The sequence below is a fragment of the Notolabrus celidotus genome, chromosome 3, assembly GCF_009762535.1.
Source record: "Notolabrus celidotus isolate fNotCel1 chromosome 3, fNotCel1.pri, whole genome shotgun sequence".
Classification (NCBI taxonomy): domain Eukaryota; kingdom Metazoa; phylum Chordata; class Actinopteri; order Labriformes; family Labridae; genus Notolabrus; species Notolabrus celidotus.
In genome coordinates this window covers 30,421,951-30,439,232 of record NC_048274.1, presented here as the reverse complement: position 1 = coordinate 30,439,232, position 17,282 = coordinate 30,421,951, and the positions used below count along the sequence as shown (strand labels likewise).

At 37.8% G+C, this 17,282-nt stretch overlaps 1 protein-coding gene across 1 annotated transcript in view; it reads left to right on the top strand.

Moving 5' to 3' along the window:
- The first annotated feature begins 3,596 nt into the window (after window positions 1-3,596).
- LOC117810797 (CD151 antigen-like) overlaps window positions 3,597-17,282 on the top strand; it is a 37,979-nt gene continuing 24,293 nt past the window's right edge. Inside the window, exons 1-2 of the mRNA XM_034680762.1 lie at window positions 3,597-3,802; window positions 8,825-8,909. Of these exons, the coding sequence (XP_034536653.1) occupies window positions 8,826-8,909 (84 nt within the window). The 5' untranslated portion in view covers window positions 3,597-3,802; window position 8,825. The remainder of the gene's footprint in view (window positions 3,803-8,824; window positions 8,910-17,282) is intronic.

The following is a 17,282-nucleotide window of genomic DNA, read 5'->3' as shown; positions in this document are numbered from 1 at the left end:
GTACCTAACTACAGGTCAGTGAAAAAAAATTTAGTTTTCATGTATTCATTTAAATGAGTGTGAAGCAGAAAAAAAAATCCTAGGCCATAAAGTAATCCAATAGACTATTATCTTCCTTTCTGGTTGTGGATATAGAAAACAGCCCCCCTCTTCTTCACTACTGTTAGTGGAAGTGTTGGCTAAGTCGGGACTTTAAATCTTTTGCTTGGCTTCTTTGGCATGAACGAGTATCCATCAGGCTCCTTCACACTTATACCAGGTGGATCCTCTTATGACCCCAGTATTTATAGCTTGGCACGACTGTGGCAGGTGTGAGGAAGATTAAGCATACTCCTGACTGTATAGTGAGGACTAGACTACTTATTTCTACAGGCTGTCTAACTGAGATTCTGGGTTAGCAGCTCTTCTGGCTCTTTTGGATAAAAGTAGATAATCACTGGATGTTTACTGGAAGAAAACCAGCACAGAAATGATCAAGGTGATCCATCTTGTCTTGGTGTCCAAGTGATATTAATTACATCAGAGGCAAGACAGGCATCTTTCATATTTCCCTTACTATAGAATTTATTTGAAATATGGCTTCAATATTGATCTTTTTCATTGTCAGTTCATGTGTTGATTACTTTCAGAATTAATTTGTTCTAGTGTCCAAAACTGCACCTCACAATTTTCCCAGAGCCCAAAGTGACTTCTCCAAGTTAGTTATTTTGTTCAACCAGCAACCCAAGACCCAGGCCGCTTTAATTATTAGGATATATGTCTGAGAAAAGCAGCAAATCTTGAAAATTCAGAAGCAGAAATGGCAAACATTGGACATCAAGAACTTATGGTGTAATTAAAAGACCTTTGTTGTTGTTATATGCTCCCAGCCTCAAGCTCTTAGTACCGCACCATTTAATCTTCTTAGGAAACTCAGTAACAGCTTGTAGCTTCAGAACATAAACCACATACTCTGCATTTTACTGCTTATCATTAATACTGTCTATCTGCTGCAAAAAAACAACAAGAGATTGTTTACCTGTGAATGTAGATTGACTTTAGGGGCTGGAGTAGTGAGTATCTGTCCAAATGATGTGAGAAAAACAGAGCGTGAACTCAGATTGACAGCTTGTGTCTGTCCTACTGACAAGGTTTTAACCCCCTCACTTCTCTAATAGACGGGCACTCGCTTTTTGTCATGACATGTCATTGCAGTTGCTTTGTTTATATCAGTGACAACCTGCTGTGCATGATTGGATTTTTTAAATGATAATGTTGCAAAAATCAAAGTTTAAAAGATTTGACGCTCAATAAGTTATGCAGTAGTATCACGACTCCCTCATGGAACTGTTTTTTAATGTCTTATTTGTAAAAAAAAGATCAGTCTGTTTAAATTTTGCTTTTTTCCTTAACTTTTAACAAAAAGTACAACATGTCAAGTCTTTAGTCATAAATGGGCACTTGTTGAGGGTTTAAACTGTCTGAGCTTTCTGCAAGGTTTTCTTTTTTTTCAGTCACATTAACATTCAAGATTACGGTAATGCTTCTTAGAAAGACATCTGGAGTGGCGCCAGAGGAAACCACTGCCATCCAATGGTGAATGTGTATAACTACACAAACACACAGAATTGTGCTGCAAAATTGAAGTGTTCAGGAACATAGGTCTGACTCTTCACATTATTTTAACAGATGATAAAAAGGGGTAACTAGTCTGCAGCCATGGACCAACTAGTGACCAGCAGTGCCAGTTATGTTTTGTTAATTTAAGAAACAGTGAGTAACTTTTGACCATAGCTTCCAGATAATCATCATACATTTTGTAAATTTTACATTAGCAGATTTTTAAATGTCTATATATATATTTTCTATTATCAGTGCACGGATTTGAAGGTCTACAATCCCTTCTTTCTAATTTGCTTCAAACTGAGCTTGTTCGGACCTGCTGATGGGAACATGAGCTCCCTGATGATACTACATTTAATTTTAATGATATTCTGTTTACATGCAGTCTCAAGGCCCTTTTTTTCCCAGGGCTTCAGACGTCATCCTTTATTCTAGGAACTCTCTGCCTGGATATATATCAGAAAACCCTCAGTGATTTAATACCCTGCAGTTTGGCCATTACCTTAGAATAAATTTGTCAAGGTACAGTTCTGACCAGTCATCTGTGAAGCAGAGATTACAGTGGGCTGTTATTACTGTCCTTTACTGCCTATATAACAGTCATTATATGATCTTTGTTAGGTCTTCTGTTTTACTACAGCTTACTCAATAATGAACTGACCCTCCCTCACTGCAGTTAAACTTTTCCCTGAATCAACCAAGCGAAATAGTCTATATTTCAGCTTTTTGATATGATAAATGACCTTAAATGTTGAAGCTGAATTTTAAGGATTGTGGATATAAGAAAATACATTCCTCATATTAAGGATAGGCATAGTAAAAAAATGTCTTAGAGTATCACAGCGGTGGAAGAAGTACTGTAACTTTACATCCATCTATCAACCTTTCATTCATCTTTACTCATCTGTACTGGTAAAGTAATGATAACACAGATTAAAAACACACTAAATAAATTGCTGTATTTACAATTTTTGAGGCCCACATGTATTAGCATAAATATACCAATAATAATGTATATTATGTTACAGTGTGCTGTACTGAATGCAAATTCATATACATTTCTTTACAGACTGCAAAGGTAAAATGTGCCATGTTATTCTACAAATAACAACAAATTAGACTTAAACAAACTTGAATCTACATCATTACGATACGATACTATGTCCTTTATCGTCCCCGTAGGGCAATTTCAACATCAGTGCTGCACATGTTACCTGCTCTTTAAACAAAACACCACAATGACACAAGAACACACATAAATAAAAAATAAAAAATAAAATAAATAATACACATTCACACAACACACAGCATACTCTTAAAGAGAGAGCACCCTAACACTGTCCCAACCATATCAGGCTATTTACTATTTAAAAATCTAATAGAGATTGGCACAAAGGAGTTTTTAAAATGATTCAATTTACACTTGGGGACTCTGTGCCTACTTCCAGACGGTAAACGTTCACTCTGAGTAAAGGATGTCTAATGGATCTACAAGTATTCTCTGAGCCTGCCCAAGAGCAGAATGCTCATAAATGGCCTGTAGGGAAGGGTTGCCAGTCTTTCCAATGACCTTCCATACCATGCTGTCATCTCGTACCTGATGATACTCTACAGTACAGCCTGATAAAACAAGAACATAGCCTGTTGGTTAACACCAGTTGTCATTGTGACCTTAATTTGACAATCACTTTATTTCCAACTTTAGCTAACCTACTCTATGCAATTTTCCATTTTCTATCATACTACTTAAGTGGAGCATCACAAAACTTAATTGTATGGGCAGGTAGGCTGTCAGATAGGCCTAAAGTGGAAACAAATAGCTTCTAATTCCCTCAAGTATAAAGTAGCAAAAACAATAAAATGCTCAAATTTAGTAGAATTATATGCAAATTGCGTTATAAAGTTTGTTACAAACTGATCACAATTCCTTTTCCTTCCGATGTCATAAGCATTGCCCCGGGATAGTAAAAACAGCCAGGAAGCATGCAAGGTGGCCCGGGGTGGAGTCAGCCTCCTCCTCCGCAGCAGCAGCTCCAGCCTCCCGACGTGAGCTCATTTTGATTTCTGTAGCCTCCAGCTTCACTCCGCTGTCGGAGAGGCCTTGATCCAAAAAGAGCTGGAATGAAAACAAACAACATTTAGGAATATTTTACACGTTTTTCATCGCTTGTATACCAACAGAGAATCAAAGAAACGACAGGTAAGTGAAAGGAGGAAGTGCTTTCTCTGAGCGGTGTTAGCTCGGTGTGCGGTGTCGCGTTAACAAGGTAGCGTTGTCTTTTGTAACACAGGCGAACACTTTCTACTTTCTTTCTACTTGAACGGAGTTTTACCACATAAGTTACTACACTGTTATAACCGCCTCGAAGAGTGGGACCTTTAGGGAGACTGGTTGTTTGTACCCCGTTGTTTGGGCGGAAGCACACAGCGGACGGTGGTGAACGGTGTTCGACCAGTACGGCTGAACTCTCGTCCGGACAGTCTCACTCAAGACTTGTTGCCCTGAATTGAGGAGTCTTTTCAGTCCAAACACCTCACCATATAGCATCATATGAGCCTGTCATACAACAGCACATCGTCGTTTTCTTATAATGGATGATAATAACAAATGGAAGGGGGAAACGTGTTTAAATAGGGACCCCACCGGCTAGGTGTCCCAGCATGCGTTGAGCGGCGAAGCGGCCGCTTGCAACACACAATGAATGTGAGCGATGGTTTTTTTTTTTTTACCGCGTTGTTCGCTTTCGGTGGGCTTCAGCGAACAGATGCGTTGTAACCATAGACTGTATAAAATATGGTTGTAACGTTGTAACAAAAAACATTGACTTACAAAATGATCAATTTTAACTTGATCAAGTAGTTTTAAATCTCAGCAGTTGATTAAACAGCATTGTGTTACTAAATATTTGTATAGATAACTTTGTATTTCTGTCAGTGTTGAATAACAGACTTCCTACCACGTATAATAACTTATTGTTTTACTTTAAGCTTATTTTTACATATTGGCCAATGAAGAAACAGGGTTTAATTGCTATTGGTGTTTTTCCAGTCACTTCTAGGTGAGGTCTCGGTTATGGTTATTCTGAAGTGACTCACCTGAATCAGAAACTGTATTTAATCTTGTTGAATGAATCTGGCAAACTCACATCTCAGTCATTCTGTTTATTGTCAGGACTTACAAAGGGGGTTTAAAGCAGTCTTGAAACTCGGAGGTAGACCAAAAAAAAAGGCACGAGAACTATAAAACACAAAACATTTATTTCACAAGTCTGACATTTGGAGTTGGAGTTATAAGTTTGTTCTTTTAAATTACCATTTTAACTGCATACAAGTACACAGTAAGATGTGTTTGTCCATGAAGCTACATAACGAGGGAGAAACACAAAGTTACATCAAGAACAGTTAAAAAGAAAAAAGAAAACAAATGTAAAAGCTGTTAGAGTAGCAGAAGTATCAAAACAGACCAGCTCTGGTTGTATGATAAATGGATATCTTACTAAAGCCTTTGTATGCCAACAAATATATTCAAGAGAGAGTGGGTTAATCAGAATGTGGAGTATATTCAAACTATTTTATTTTTTGCATTACAAAAATAGACCCACAGAAAGTCCCAATTTGCTTAAATGATTTTTAAGTTCTTTTTTATGGCCTTTTGCCATTATCAGATAGGACAGCTGAAGAGTGACAGGAACATGGGGAGTAGAGAGTGGGGGGTGACATGCAGCAGAGGGTTGTGGTCAGGAGTAGAACCAGTGATTGCTGATCAAGGGCTCTAGCCTTAGTGCATGGGTGTGTGCGCTAAATTCGTGAAATTACCAAATGCATTGATTCTGCACTTCTTGTGTTCACTTTTCTGGATTTACAATAGACTTCAATACTGAAATGAAATGAGATAACAAATTAGACACAGTTTCAGATACAGTATGAAGTCCATTTCAAACAAAATTTTCAGAGGTGTGTCTGATCTCCACAGCTTGCTTTTGCCATCAGTTCTAAACAACAATGAGCTGTAGACTTTATTTACAATCTGCTGTGGTCAGTAAGGTCTCAATATAAGATGCTAGATTGGAATGGGAGTGACACGTGGGTCTGCCTGCTTCCAGATCTTCTTAACTACCTTCTCCAAAGACTAAACTGATTTCAATTCAGTGTTATGAGTTGATATGTCTGTTTGATATTATGAACTAATCTTAGGAGATCTACGTGGATTAAATCTGGGCTAAACTTTTTTCTTTTTATTATCAAATACATATTAGACTATTTCATGATTCTTTTTGTTCTGTGATAAGTTAGAGAATGATTATATATTTTCCTCAAGAGTGTTCAAGATCACAGTTTTAACTAACAACCCAAGGCCCAGAACATCAATGTACAATAGAAGTAGAGCAGAAAACAATATAGAATCCTTAAATTCTAAAATGTAAGAGATTAAATTCAAAACAGTTTTATGTAGTTGTTTTTTCATTTCAAGATAGTATGTTCCTTTAAGAAAGTTTAAAGAGTGGGTGTCTTAATAATGCAGGTTGAACAAAATTTTGGCAGTTCTTTAAGTTAATCATTAAAAAAACAGACTTTTAATTGTTACCATTTTTTATCATTTGCAATATTTCTCCTTTTATTTAAATCAATACAACTTCTTCCTAGGATTAAAAACATTAATCTGCTTTCACTGACCTGTAACGTCTGTAACACTTAAACCTGTGAGCTAATGCAGACAACATAAACTCCTCTGGACCTGTTCCAGGTATTTCCCCTCCTGTAATTTCCCAGATTAGAGCAGACATTACTGAGAGCCATTTATAGTGAGTGTGTCAGACATGCTGTATATACTGACTGTATTTACCAGGCAACAGTGTTTAAAATAAGACCCTGAAGCTGACTTAGTGCAGGACATATACTCAACCTGTACAAAGCTACATTTTTATAAAGCTTATTTCTTCAGTTTTTACAGGAAAGCCAGTGAAATCGTTCTTTCTTGACCCAGCTGTTTCCCATCCAGCTCTACAAAGTCAAATAAGCAGAGGTTATTTGAATTTAATTAACAAGATCACGTTAAGAGGGCCAGATGGTGGACAAGACAGAAGCCCAGACGGACTGAGCTCTCACTCATTCACTCAGTGCTCACATTGGAGTTGGCAGTAGTGTGTGGGGGAGGGGTGGGTTGACGGGAGAGGTAGGAGGGGTGGAGGAGACAGGCGGAGGAGGACGAGTCTGGGCTTGAGTGGTAACTCAGCCAAGAAAATTGTGGGGCAAATAAAAAAAGGGACTTTTGAAACAAGGATTATATGATGGCAGCAAGCTCTGCTCTGTAAATCTTAAACGTCATACTTTGTCATATATTAGATACGCTTCTATCTATTGTAGAGAACTCAGGGTAGATATAACACTTAAAACAGAACACTCTGATCATAAACCACACTCTGCTGAAAACATAAATTTGCAGCTACCAAAGATATTTTTTGCTGATAGAAGCATTGGATGTTGGTGGTACGAGGTTCCAGAGAAGCGGGTGGTTATAATTTCCAGCCTTTGGCAGACACTCAGCTCCTACTCAGTGCTTAGTCATGGATCTCTCTGCATACACATGTAATAACTCAGCTCCCTGATTCTGCCTACACTGCTGATCTGATGTTATACTCCCCCACGTTCTGCATTAGCCCTGTAGCATCTCATTTGCTAAAAGCACCTCACAATAAAAGGACGACTTGCTTTTATTTTAAGCCCCAGTGCCAACCACCAGCCTGCATTGTGCCATCTCAGCCTGTTCCTGTTCAAGCTGTATTATTAGACCACATATTCATTGGGGAATCATTTCATTTCAAGCCTCAACAATTAGTTAATCAAGTACTGAATATATCTCCCTGTTAAGTAACAGTGCCCATTGGTTTCTCTCACAGAGAATGTCAACTCTTTTTTTGTTATATGTGATGGTAAAAAAAACTAAATTTAGTTTTGGACTATTAGTTGAACAAAGGAGAAATCATCATTAGCCCATTAGTCACATTTTTAAACCATGTTTGAATGATTTATTGAGGAATCTGATACCCTGGTTGACATAACACGTTGCCTCTTAAATCTTGTATTTTTTGTTTGATAATTCTTTGAATGCTTTTGATTGATTGGTCAAAAATATGACATATGTCTGTGATAATTTAAACCAGTTTGCACCTTTCTTTGTGTACAGAGGAACTGTTTGCCTGAAGAGTACTTTTAAAAATGTTTATGGTAAGGTATCAACTCTGCGCAGCAACACATTTCTAATCCTACGTAATGCTACATGAAAAGTTTTATGATGTAAAAACTAGGGTTGATATGGAACAACTGATCTCCTGCTCTTTTTTTATATACATTTTTATCATTATTAATAATTTTTTTAGTTCTATTTTTCGGGGTTGTGTTTTTGCCTTTATTTGTGAGCACAGCTGAAGAGAGACAGAAAATATGGCCAGTAGAGAGTGGAGGAATACATGCAGGAAATGGTCGCGGCCGGGAGTCGAGCCGGCGACCTCTGTGACAAGGACTCTGTATGTGGGGCGCTTAGGCCACCAAGCCCCCCAATTTCCTGGTCCTTTAAACTGAAATTTAAATTCTGACTAGCCAGCTGAAGGTCTGAAGGTTAGAAGACACTGAGAAAGCAGACAACATTTATGGCAACTAATCTAAAATGACTAAACACAATAACATAGAGTCTGCAAGTAAAAACTGTCAAACTGATTTGCCAAATAAAGCTAACATTAGCAGAGATAGCACCACCAGCCTTCAGTCCTCTGTCCAGGTTTACGTTCACATGCCTGTTTAACCAGACACAGCCTACAAAGCAGCAGTAGCAGAGAATTCTAGCATTGTGACAGTAGTTATTACACAGAGCTACAGCTGGTCAGTGGCAGGTGGCTGCGCTAAATCTTAAACACAATCCATGACATAGCATTTCGTGTCAACAGTGATAAAAATCTTGATAATTTGTTCAATCGACCAGTATTTCTGATGCCAACAAGGTGACGACGTTTAGTTATTTACTGAACTAAACATGCACATCCCCAGGAAAACAAAGGAACCACATGAAGACTTATTTTTGTCTCATTGTTTACCAGTACACCTTTTGACTCACCACACCTTATACTGAAGAAGTTCAGGGTTTTTATTCCTTTATCACTGTGTTAAAAAGCAACTCAGTGTGTTTGATAATGTTGAAAAATAACTATAAATCTGCTGTCTCTTCCAGTATGGGGGCCTATGAAGAGAAAAAGGAAACATGTGGAACCATCTGCCTGAAGTACCTCCTGTTTACGTTCAACTTTCTCTTTTGGGTAAGTTTCCGTTTTGACAAAGTCGAGTCTGCACAAAGAATTTAAAGTGTTTGTGTTGGTCTGAAGTGGATCTTAATCACCTGTATGCTTTGGGCAGAATTTTCACTAAAATCCAGGCGTGTCTTAAACCTGGAAATGTAACTTCATGTAAACTTTTTTCACCGTCTGTTTGCTTGGCCACCTTTTTTTATGGGTTATAATATCATTTTACACACCAAGAGAAAGCCTTAGATCTTAATAATAAAACATGTTTTAACTAATACCAAAGATTTTGGAAGAATAAAGTGAAAACAAACGGTAAAATGGTTCCCCAGCTCATCATTGTGGGCAGATTTCAGTTCGGTTCAGACCTGGTTCAACCTTAATCCATCCTTAAAGATGCTGTAGTGTGACACAAACCAACCAATCTCCTTAGACATTTTGTATCGCTCACACTTTGAATTTAAATTTTACACAGGGTGATTAACATAATCTGGCAAGATGTTTAGCAAAAAATGATTTATCATCCCTTGGACTTGATTACATTGATTTTTGTCTTGCTGCTTTCTCTCAGCATTACTGTCAGCAGTACTCTAATATAACAGACAGATTACATCAGGGTCTAGACTATGAAAAGAAATCCATTAAGTATTACACTGGAATTTCACTTTAACTGTATTATACCCACCATCAAAATGAATTTAAAAAGACCGACTTTGAGACTAGTTTGAAACAATAATATTTAAAAATGTCACGCCCAACCAATCAAGTGTAATTAATGTTGATCAATGAAAATGCAATACACTAGAAGTTCTTTTGATTGGTATTTCTGGAAGTTTTCCTTGGAAATATTTACTTTCTTTCCATGACAGGGTTTGTGACAGTTTGATGATACCCTCTGCTTATGTAAACTAAAATCTGTTGAACATGTTGTGTCACAATCAAATAAGTCAGTGATTTCATCACAAAGATCAAGTCATTCATCAAACTAAATATTACAAGTTGTTAAAAACCAAAGCCAGAGAGTACAGTGTTTCCTTCCCTCTGAAAGGACAGAGATACTTGTGCTTTTGTGGACATGAATATTTTGCATAAATGACCCTAAATAGGAAAAAATGATCTGACGAAACTCCTTCTGAACCCTTCAACAAAGCCTCTCTATTCAAAAGAAAGATAAATGCCTGCTGCTATTCCAGTTCATAGAAACAAAGCCAAGCTGCATGCCTTCACTGAAGACACAGAAGACGCGTTCACAGCCTGATTTGCTAAAACTTTCCAGTGTCAAGAATGTGGCATTCTGCGATGAAAGCACCAGAAATAACTGATCTCATAATTTCACTCTGTGGTGTAAAATAAGAGTCAAATATCACTGCAGCCGCCTCCGTGTGAGCAGGAGAAGAAGGGTGTGTGTCTTTAGGGGGTAAAGAGAGAAGGGTGTGTATCATACACTTATTCTCCTTCTCGGTGTGAAGTCACACTTACAGCTCGGCCTATGTGCTGATCATCTGCACACCAAAGAATCAGACCTCTCTCTGATTGACAGACAAACAGATCTGAGCAAGCCAGATGCTGGAGCCACAAACTCAAATGCAAATCCAATCAATTGAATAAATCAGTTTGAAAAAAGGTTCCACTTACTATTGAAGCTATAAACAGTGCTGCTTCAAAAGTATTTCAAGGCTGAGTTTTAGACAACAAAATAAACATTAAGTATGTTACTGAACAGCTGTCTACTTCCCCCGTAGGAGGAACACATGGTCCAGACGTTATGTTTCTACACATGTCCTTTCTGTGGGATAAAATTTTAAGAAGCACTTCAGACACCAAATGAATCAACAAAGTAAGATGCAGGTCTCAGTAGAATGAGATGTACCTTTGTCCGGTCCTCTGTTTGAAAGCCTTGTGGGCTGTGGCTGATGTAGTGAGCCGCAACAAGGGTGTTTTTCTCTGATGAAACTGAGGCTCCTTTGATGAGAACATTACAATGGGAATAAAATACACGGTGATGCCTCTGTACACATAGTATGAATATGACTTAAGCAGTAAGTGTTAAAATGGACCACTTCTGTTCAAGTCGAAATAAGTGTAAATATATTTATATTTATGTAAACAAACTCCAGCCAGCAACAGAGAATAACAGAATAAAAGTTGTTCACTTGATTGTTATAAATGCAAATGAGGCTAAGTAAAAAAATTTGAATGAGTCATCTTATATATTACTTTATGCACTGATCAGTCACAACCTTCCAACTACTTGCCTAATATTATGTAAGTCTGCAGATAGTCTGTGGTGCACTGTGTGTTCACAGTGACACCTCTCTATCAGAACCAGCATCAGCTTGAAGTACGCGAGCCAGCCTTCCCTCTCACATCAATCAATCAATTAGACTTTATTCATATAGCGCTTTTCAAACAATGACATTGTAACACAAAGTGCGGTACATGAAAACAAATTAAAATAGAATAAATTAAAAAAAGATGTATATAAAAATTAAAATAAAAAAGACCCCACCATCCTAATCCCAACCCCAGCCCCGAGCCCAAACCCACCCACAATCCTTAGATTAAAAACACAATATATGCAACAATAATAATTATAACAATAAAAATAAAATAAATAAATGGATAAAATAAAAATAAAAGAGAAGTTGCTGAACAAACTGAAGAAATGCTCCTATGATATCTTAATGAGGAAACACTGGAGGTAAAATAAGATGTTAAAACTCAACACAGGAAATTCAACACACCAAAATAAAATACATTAATAAGACAATAAAACACTAAAATATTAAACCATTAAAAGAAAATAAATTGCTATACTTACAAAATTAAGAAAGAAAATAGAATAAAATAAAAAGTGACTAAAATGTGAACTAGATAATAAATAAATAAATAAATACATAAATACATACATAAATAAAACTGCTATAAGAATAAAACTCAGTTAAAAGCGAGACTAAAAAGGTCGGTCTTGCGTCTGCTTTTAAAGATGTTGATGCTCTGTGCAGCCCTCAGATCTTCAGGTAGGCGTGGACCATGATGATAAAGAGCTGTCTCACCGTGGATCTTTGTTCTAGCTTTTGGTACAATTAAAAGTCCGCTACCCGAAGATTCTCGGCCGACTGACCCTGTCACCGGTTCACTGGCTTTCCTTCCTTGACCACTTGTGTTATGTTCTGACCCCTTCAGACCTGAAACACCCCAGAAGAGCGCTAGTTTTGGAGATGCTCTGACACAGTCCTCTAGCCATCACAATATGGCCCTTGTCAAAATCACTCACATCATTACACTCGCCCATTTTTCCCACTTCCAACACATCAACTTGGAGGACAAAATGTTCACTCACTGCCAAACTTCTTCACCATCTGACAGGTGCCTTTATAATAGGATGATCACTGATGTACACTTCACCAGTCAGTGGTCATGTTTTGACTGATCAGTGGGCATGAGAGAGACCTGGTCATGTATTTCAACTTTGATTGAATCACCAGCAGATTTAAGAAAAAAATGTTTGGCAGGACTCCAGTTTTTGTCTTATTTTTATGTCTTTAAATTCAGGTAACTGAATTTTCTTGTTATCTAGCACCTGGCCACATACTTAATTATGTTTTATATTGTATTACAATGTTTAAAGCTAGGGTTGGTAGTCACGGAAAACTAGCATATTTGAATGCAGCATTTCCTCAGGACTCCTTCTAAACCCCCACCCTCGGAGCTCCTCCAAAACGATGCCCCCCCTCACATGCACGAGCGCCGCTGATTCACGACCATATGATTGTGACTGATTCAAAACCGGTCCTCAGCACATCGTTTGTGTTTTGCACTACGTCAACTCATGTCTCACTCAGCGGTAAGAAAACACCAAAACATTATCATAGTGAAAATTAAAAACTCAAACAAACATGAAATGTACGCGCAGGAGGCGGGCAGAAAGGCAGGGCGGGATTTGATTGGTTGGCAGGGATTGGTTGGTGTTTTCCCAGGTTTACTCCGGCTGTAGATAGCAGCTTTTTTTCGCTCTCTTTTTTAAGAACCCATTATGTATTGATTGCCATCGGGACATAAAGATCATTTTAACCAGTATAACAAAAAGTCTATCTAAATCTGACTACCAACCCCAGCTTTAATCTTGTGTGATAAAACAAATGTCAGTTGGTTGGTTGATTAGGTGGTTGATAAGTTCTTGTCTGACCAAAATGTCATTAGTGGGACACTCATACGTATTACTTCCCTACACCTGTCTCCTGTTTTTCAAAAGCCAAAATGTGTCCACACTTTAGACTTGAAACCTGATTGCTTGATAATTTCTTGTTGGTCTTACTGTTCTTTACTATTAGCCATCATGGCGCCACTGGTGCATGTCCAGAACATCGCTGAATGGAAGAATGACCCTGACAGTGTGTCCTAAGAGCATGGGAGCGCGGGATATCACGTCAAATCATGTAGCAACTGACGCTGTCCACACTGCATGCTTAATAATCGACTGTCATGACGTCATGTTAACAAACCACACTGTTATCCAGAGGTGGAGTTTGGTAGGATAAATAATACATAATATCAATAACATCAGAAAGAAGTTTCCCCTCTATGAGGGCGATAAGAAACTAGGATCTACAACGACCCAGGAGAGGTCATATTTTATATTTACATATCGATGTGGTCTAGCGGATGTGATCACAGGGGACAGCTCTAGCTAATCACAGCGGTGCACTCCTGCAGATCATGCGTCTCTAAATGCACCTACAGTGATCTCACTTGATCGGGTGATACTGCTTCGTATGCGAATGAACACAGCACCTGATAAACATTCATCAGATTTTAGAAAATAACCCATTAAAGGTACAGTCATGGATGTTTGGCTGTGTTGACCTTGAGTTTATCATCTTGTCACAATAACATTTTAAAAAATAAGTAAAAAATTACATTTTGCTTAGTGTCTAAATTACAGAAAGGTTACATATTTCATTTTTTTTTATAAGTTATAGGTTTAGATTATTTTAAATAATACATTTTAAATTAAGCATGTAAATAGCTGAAAAGTTATGCACCATCATCTTTGTTGCAGAAAACCTGTCTTGAAAAAGTAAATACACTTGAATTGTCTTCAGACCTCAAATACAAACACAATCTGCTGTGTCAGCATGAACAAACAAACTGCAAAGGACCGATGCTCTGACAGCCTTTTATTTCCTCGGAGTCCTTTGAACTTTAATTTCTTTCACTTTGTACCCTGAGCTGCCACTGGAGGGCACCAAAGTGTGCATTTTTCTGTGCAACTTTCAGTCACACTTGGAAAATATTCATTAATTCCTGTGCTTCATTGAGCTTCAACAGCAGATAGTGCTGCAGCTCAATCTCACGTTGAGTGATTATTGCAGAGGCTGAACTCCAGCCTGTTACTTAATACTGTGGTTGTCTGGGCTGGGACTTTTCTGTGGTTAGCGTCGGTATTTTTGGAAAGTTGTTGATGCTTTATCCAACAGAGAAACAGTTTGATGTGGTCATGTGATGATGTGGGGTATGAAATGACTGATAGGCTCTTTTGTATGAATCTCTGGGCGTTTCATTGAAGCCATCAACTTAAAGGTAAACACATGGAAACAAATTGTTTACTTAAAAAATGCAGCTGCTGACAGAAGGTCAGGGATTTAAGTGTTCATGAACTAAAACACTGAGAGTCACTGTCTTTTCTGTAGAGATGTGCTTCAAACATCAAGTCAGCAGACATGTACAAAGCTGAGTTATCAGTCTGTGGTCAGAATTTTAAGAAATAAGATTAAAAACAAAAACTAAGAACAGTATTCAATCCAGTATTGTTACTCAACCAGTCACAGCTCCTGTTGCGTCCTAAATCCCTCTTTAAAAGTAGTAATACAGAGTAAAGATTCTTTGCAGCAGAGCCTTGTTTTATGTGTTTCTAAGTGTTTTCCTGCCTCTGTCTCTGGGCGTGGTTCAGTCTGACTCTGTGTCGAGCCTCTGCAGCCCATCACATCCTCTTTTTGAAATGAGATCTAAATTAGAACCGCTGTGAGATTGATGGCTTTCGGATGATGACAGATTTGTGTTGCATTGCTGCACCATCTGCTGCTTGTCATTGTAATATCATATTAAATTATATTTCCCTCAGACTCTGTGAGCTTTGATATGGACGGAGACGTTGGACTCTGACAATTTTATGGTGAATGAAGCTTTGACTTTGACTCTGATGCTGATTTATTAGTACTTTGAGTCCATCCTGGTGATTTCAAGGTTTGGTGCTTTGTTGTTCCTCAAACTCTGAAGCGCCTCAAACACCTGTCTCAGCAATAATTTAACGTCACTTTAGTTGAGCGGATAGATCCTCTGAGAGACGTTTGGTACAGCTTCCTGGTATCAGAAATAGGTGAAAAAGATGGAAGAGGATGTTGAAGGAGAAGAAAGAAGAGAAAGTGACAAAGCAGGCCAAAAACCTGTCATTGCAGACTGGCTTTCAAGTCACTGGCATAGGATAGAATTGAACTCTGTAATTTTTGCAACTTCAGCCGCCCCTTCAGTTTCAGATTTTTATAAAAGGCCAGTGATGCCTCGTGAATGGTGTCAAAGTTCTTCATCACAAAACCTCTTTAATTCTTTTTCTTCAACAGATAATTGTGAATAAAAGCAGAGTTCTAATTAACACTACCAGTCAAAAGTTTTGACACACCGTCTCATTCATTGTTTTTTAATTATTTTAATTATTTTCGACATTGTAGATTAATACTGAAGACATCAAAACTATAAAATAAACTGGTTTTGCTATAATCTGGATTACAACAGTAGTCAAATAGAGCTATCCGTTGTGTGCTAACCTTACCTCTGAACAACACAACTGATGGTCTCAAACACATTAAGAAGGCAAGTCATTCTACAAATGAACTCTTGACAAGGCTCATGTTAATTAGAAACCAGTCCAGGAGACCACTTCATGACGCAGACTGAGAGAATACCAAGAGTGTGCAAAGCTGTCATGAAGGCAAAGGGGGCTACTTTACAGAATCTAAAATATAAAACATATTCTGCTTTGTTTAACACTTTTTTGTTCATTAAATAATTCCATAAATGTTCTTTCATAGTGTTGATGTCTTCGGTATTAATCTACAGTGTTTCAAATAATTAAAATAGATAAAAACCCTTGAATGAGTTGGTGTGTCCAAATATTTGACTGGTAGTGTATAATATACACTTCCAGTCAATGTTAATTTTGTCAACGACTAATTTTTTCATGACGAAAACGAGACTATGACGAGCTAAAGTGCATCACTGATAATACAAACTCTGAAGAAAATATGTTTTGATCTTGTTTACTAGACGATGACGAGACGAAAACATTAGTGGCGGACTGTCGGACATTAAGAATCCATGTTTCCCCCGCTGTGCGTCTAATCTTTAAAAATAACAGTGATGCATTCCTGTGACAGGCGCAGTGTTAGCCTGGTCACTACCTGCAGCAGGTGTGCTGTGTGAACCAGCTCTCCCCACCTCCATGCCAAGACACAACCGGGGATCGTCTGTTTAATATTTAATGTTTTCTGTTTTTGCCGCTCTGACTGTAAAAAGCTCTGCGTCTAGAGCTTGATTTGTTCTAGTTTGGTGAAACATCAGACTCATTTAATAAGTTTTGATCAACTCCTTGTCATCAAAGATGCAGATGCATTTCAGAGTGCCTTGAGCTGACTGACTGTCCAGTGCCTCTGTCGCTGCGAGGTGCATTCAAAGACTGTTGTAAATGTGCAATACAGCCCTTTCATGGCATTTTTCTGTGAATCAAGAGAATTAAAATAAAGTCACAGTGGTCACATCAAGAAATTTTTCTTTTGACTTATTAGCAGGGCCAGGCTGAATTATTTAACTTAAGATATTACACAAACAAAAGTGTTAATGGAATGAAATGTTGACGATTTTAACACTTGGTACAACCCTGATACCAATATCTGATCAACTACATGATTATTTAAAGAGTGAAGATGTTTCGGCAAAAATCAAAGACTAAAATGTTTGAGTTTTCGTCGACTAAAACTAGACTAACACTATAAAGGGCTGAAAAGACTAAAATGTTACTAAAACTAAGAGGCATTTTCATCTAAAGACTAAGACTAAGACTAAATCTAGAATAGCCGCCAAAATTAACACTGGTGTATATACTTCAGGGCTCACAGTGTTGTCTTTTATTTGCATGTGTTGTCCATCAAGAGTCCAAATTTCTAGATTAAATTTATTGTCACATAATTACAGCGAATCACTCAATCAATCTTTATTTATACAGCGACAGATCGCAACAAATGTGATCTCAAGACGCTTCACAAACAGAGCAGGTCTGGACCGTACCCTATGTTCAATTATTAACAAATCCATCTAACAGACAGGACTCTGTCTGAT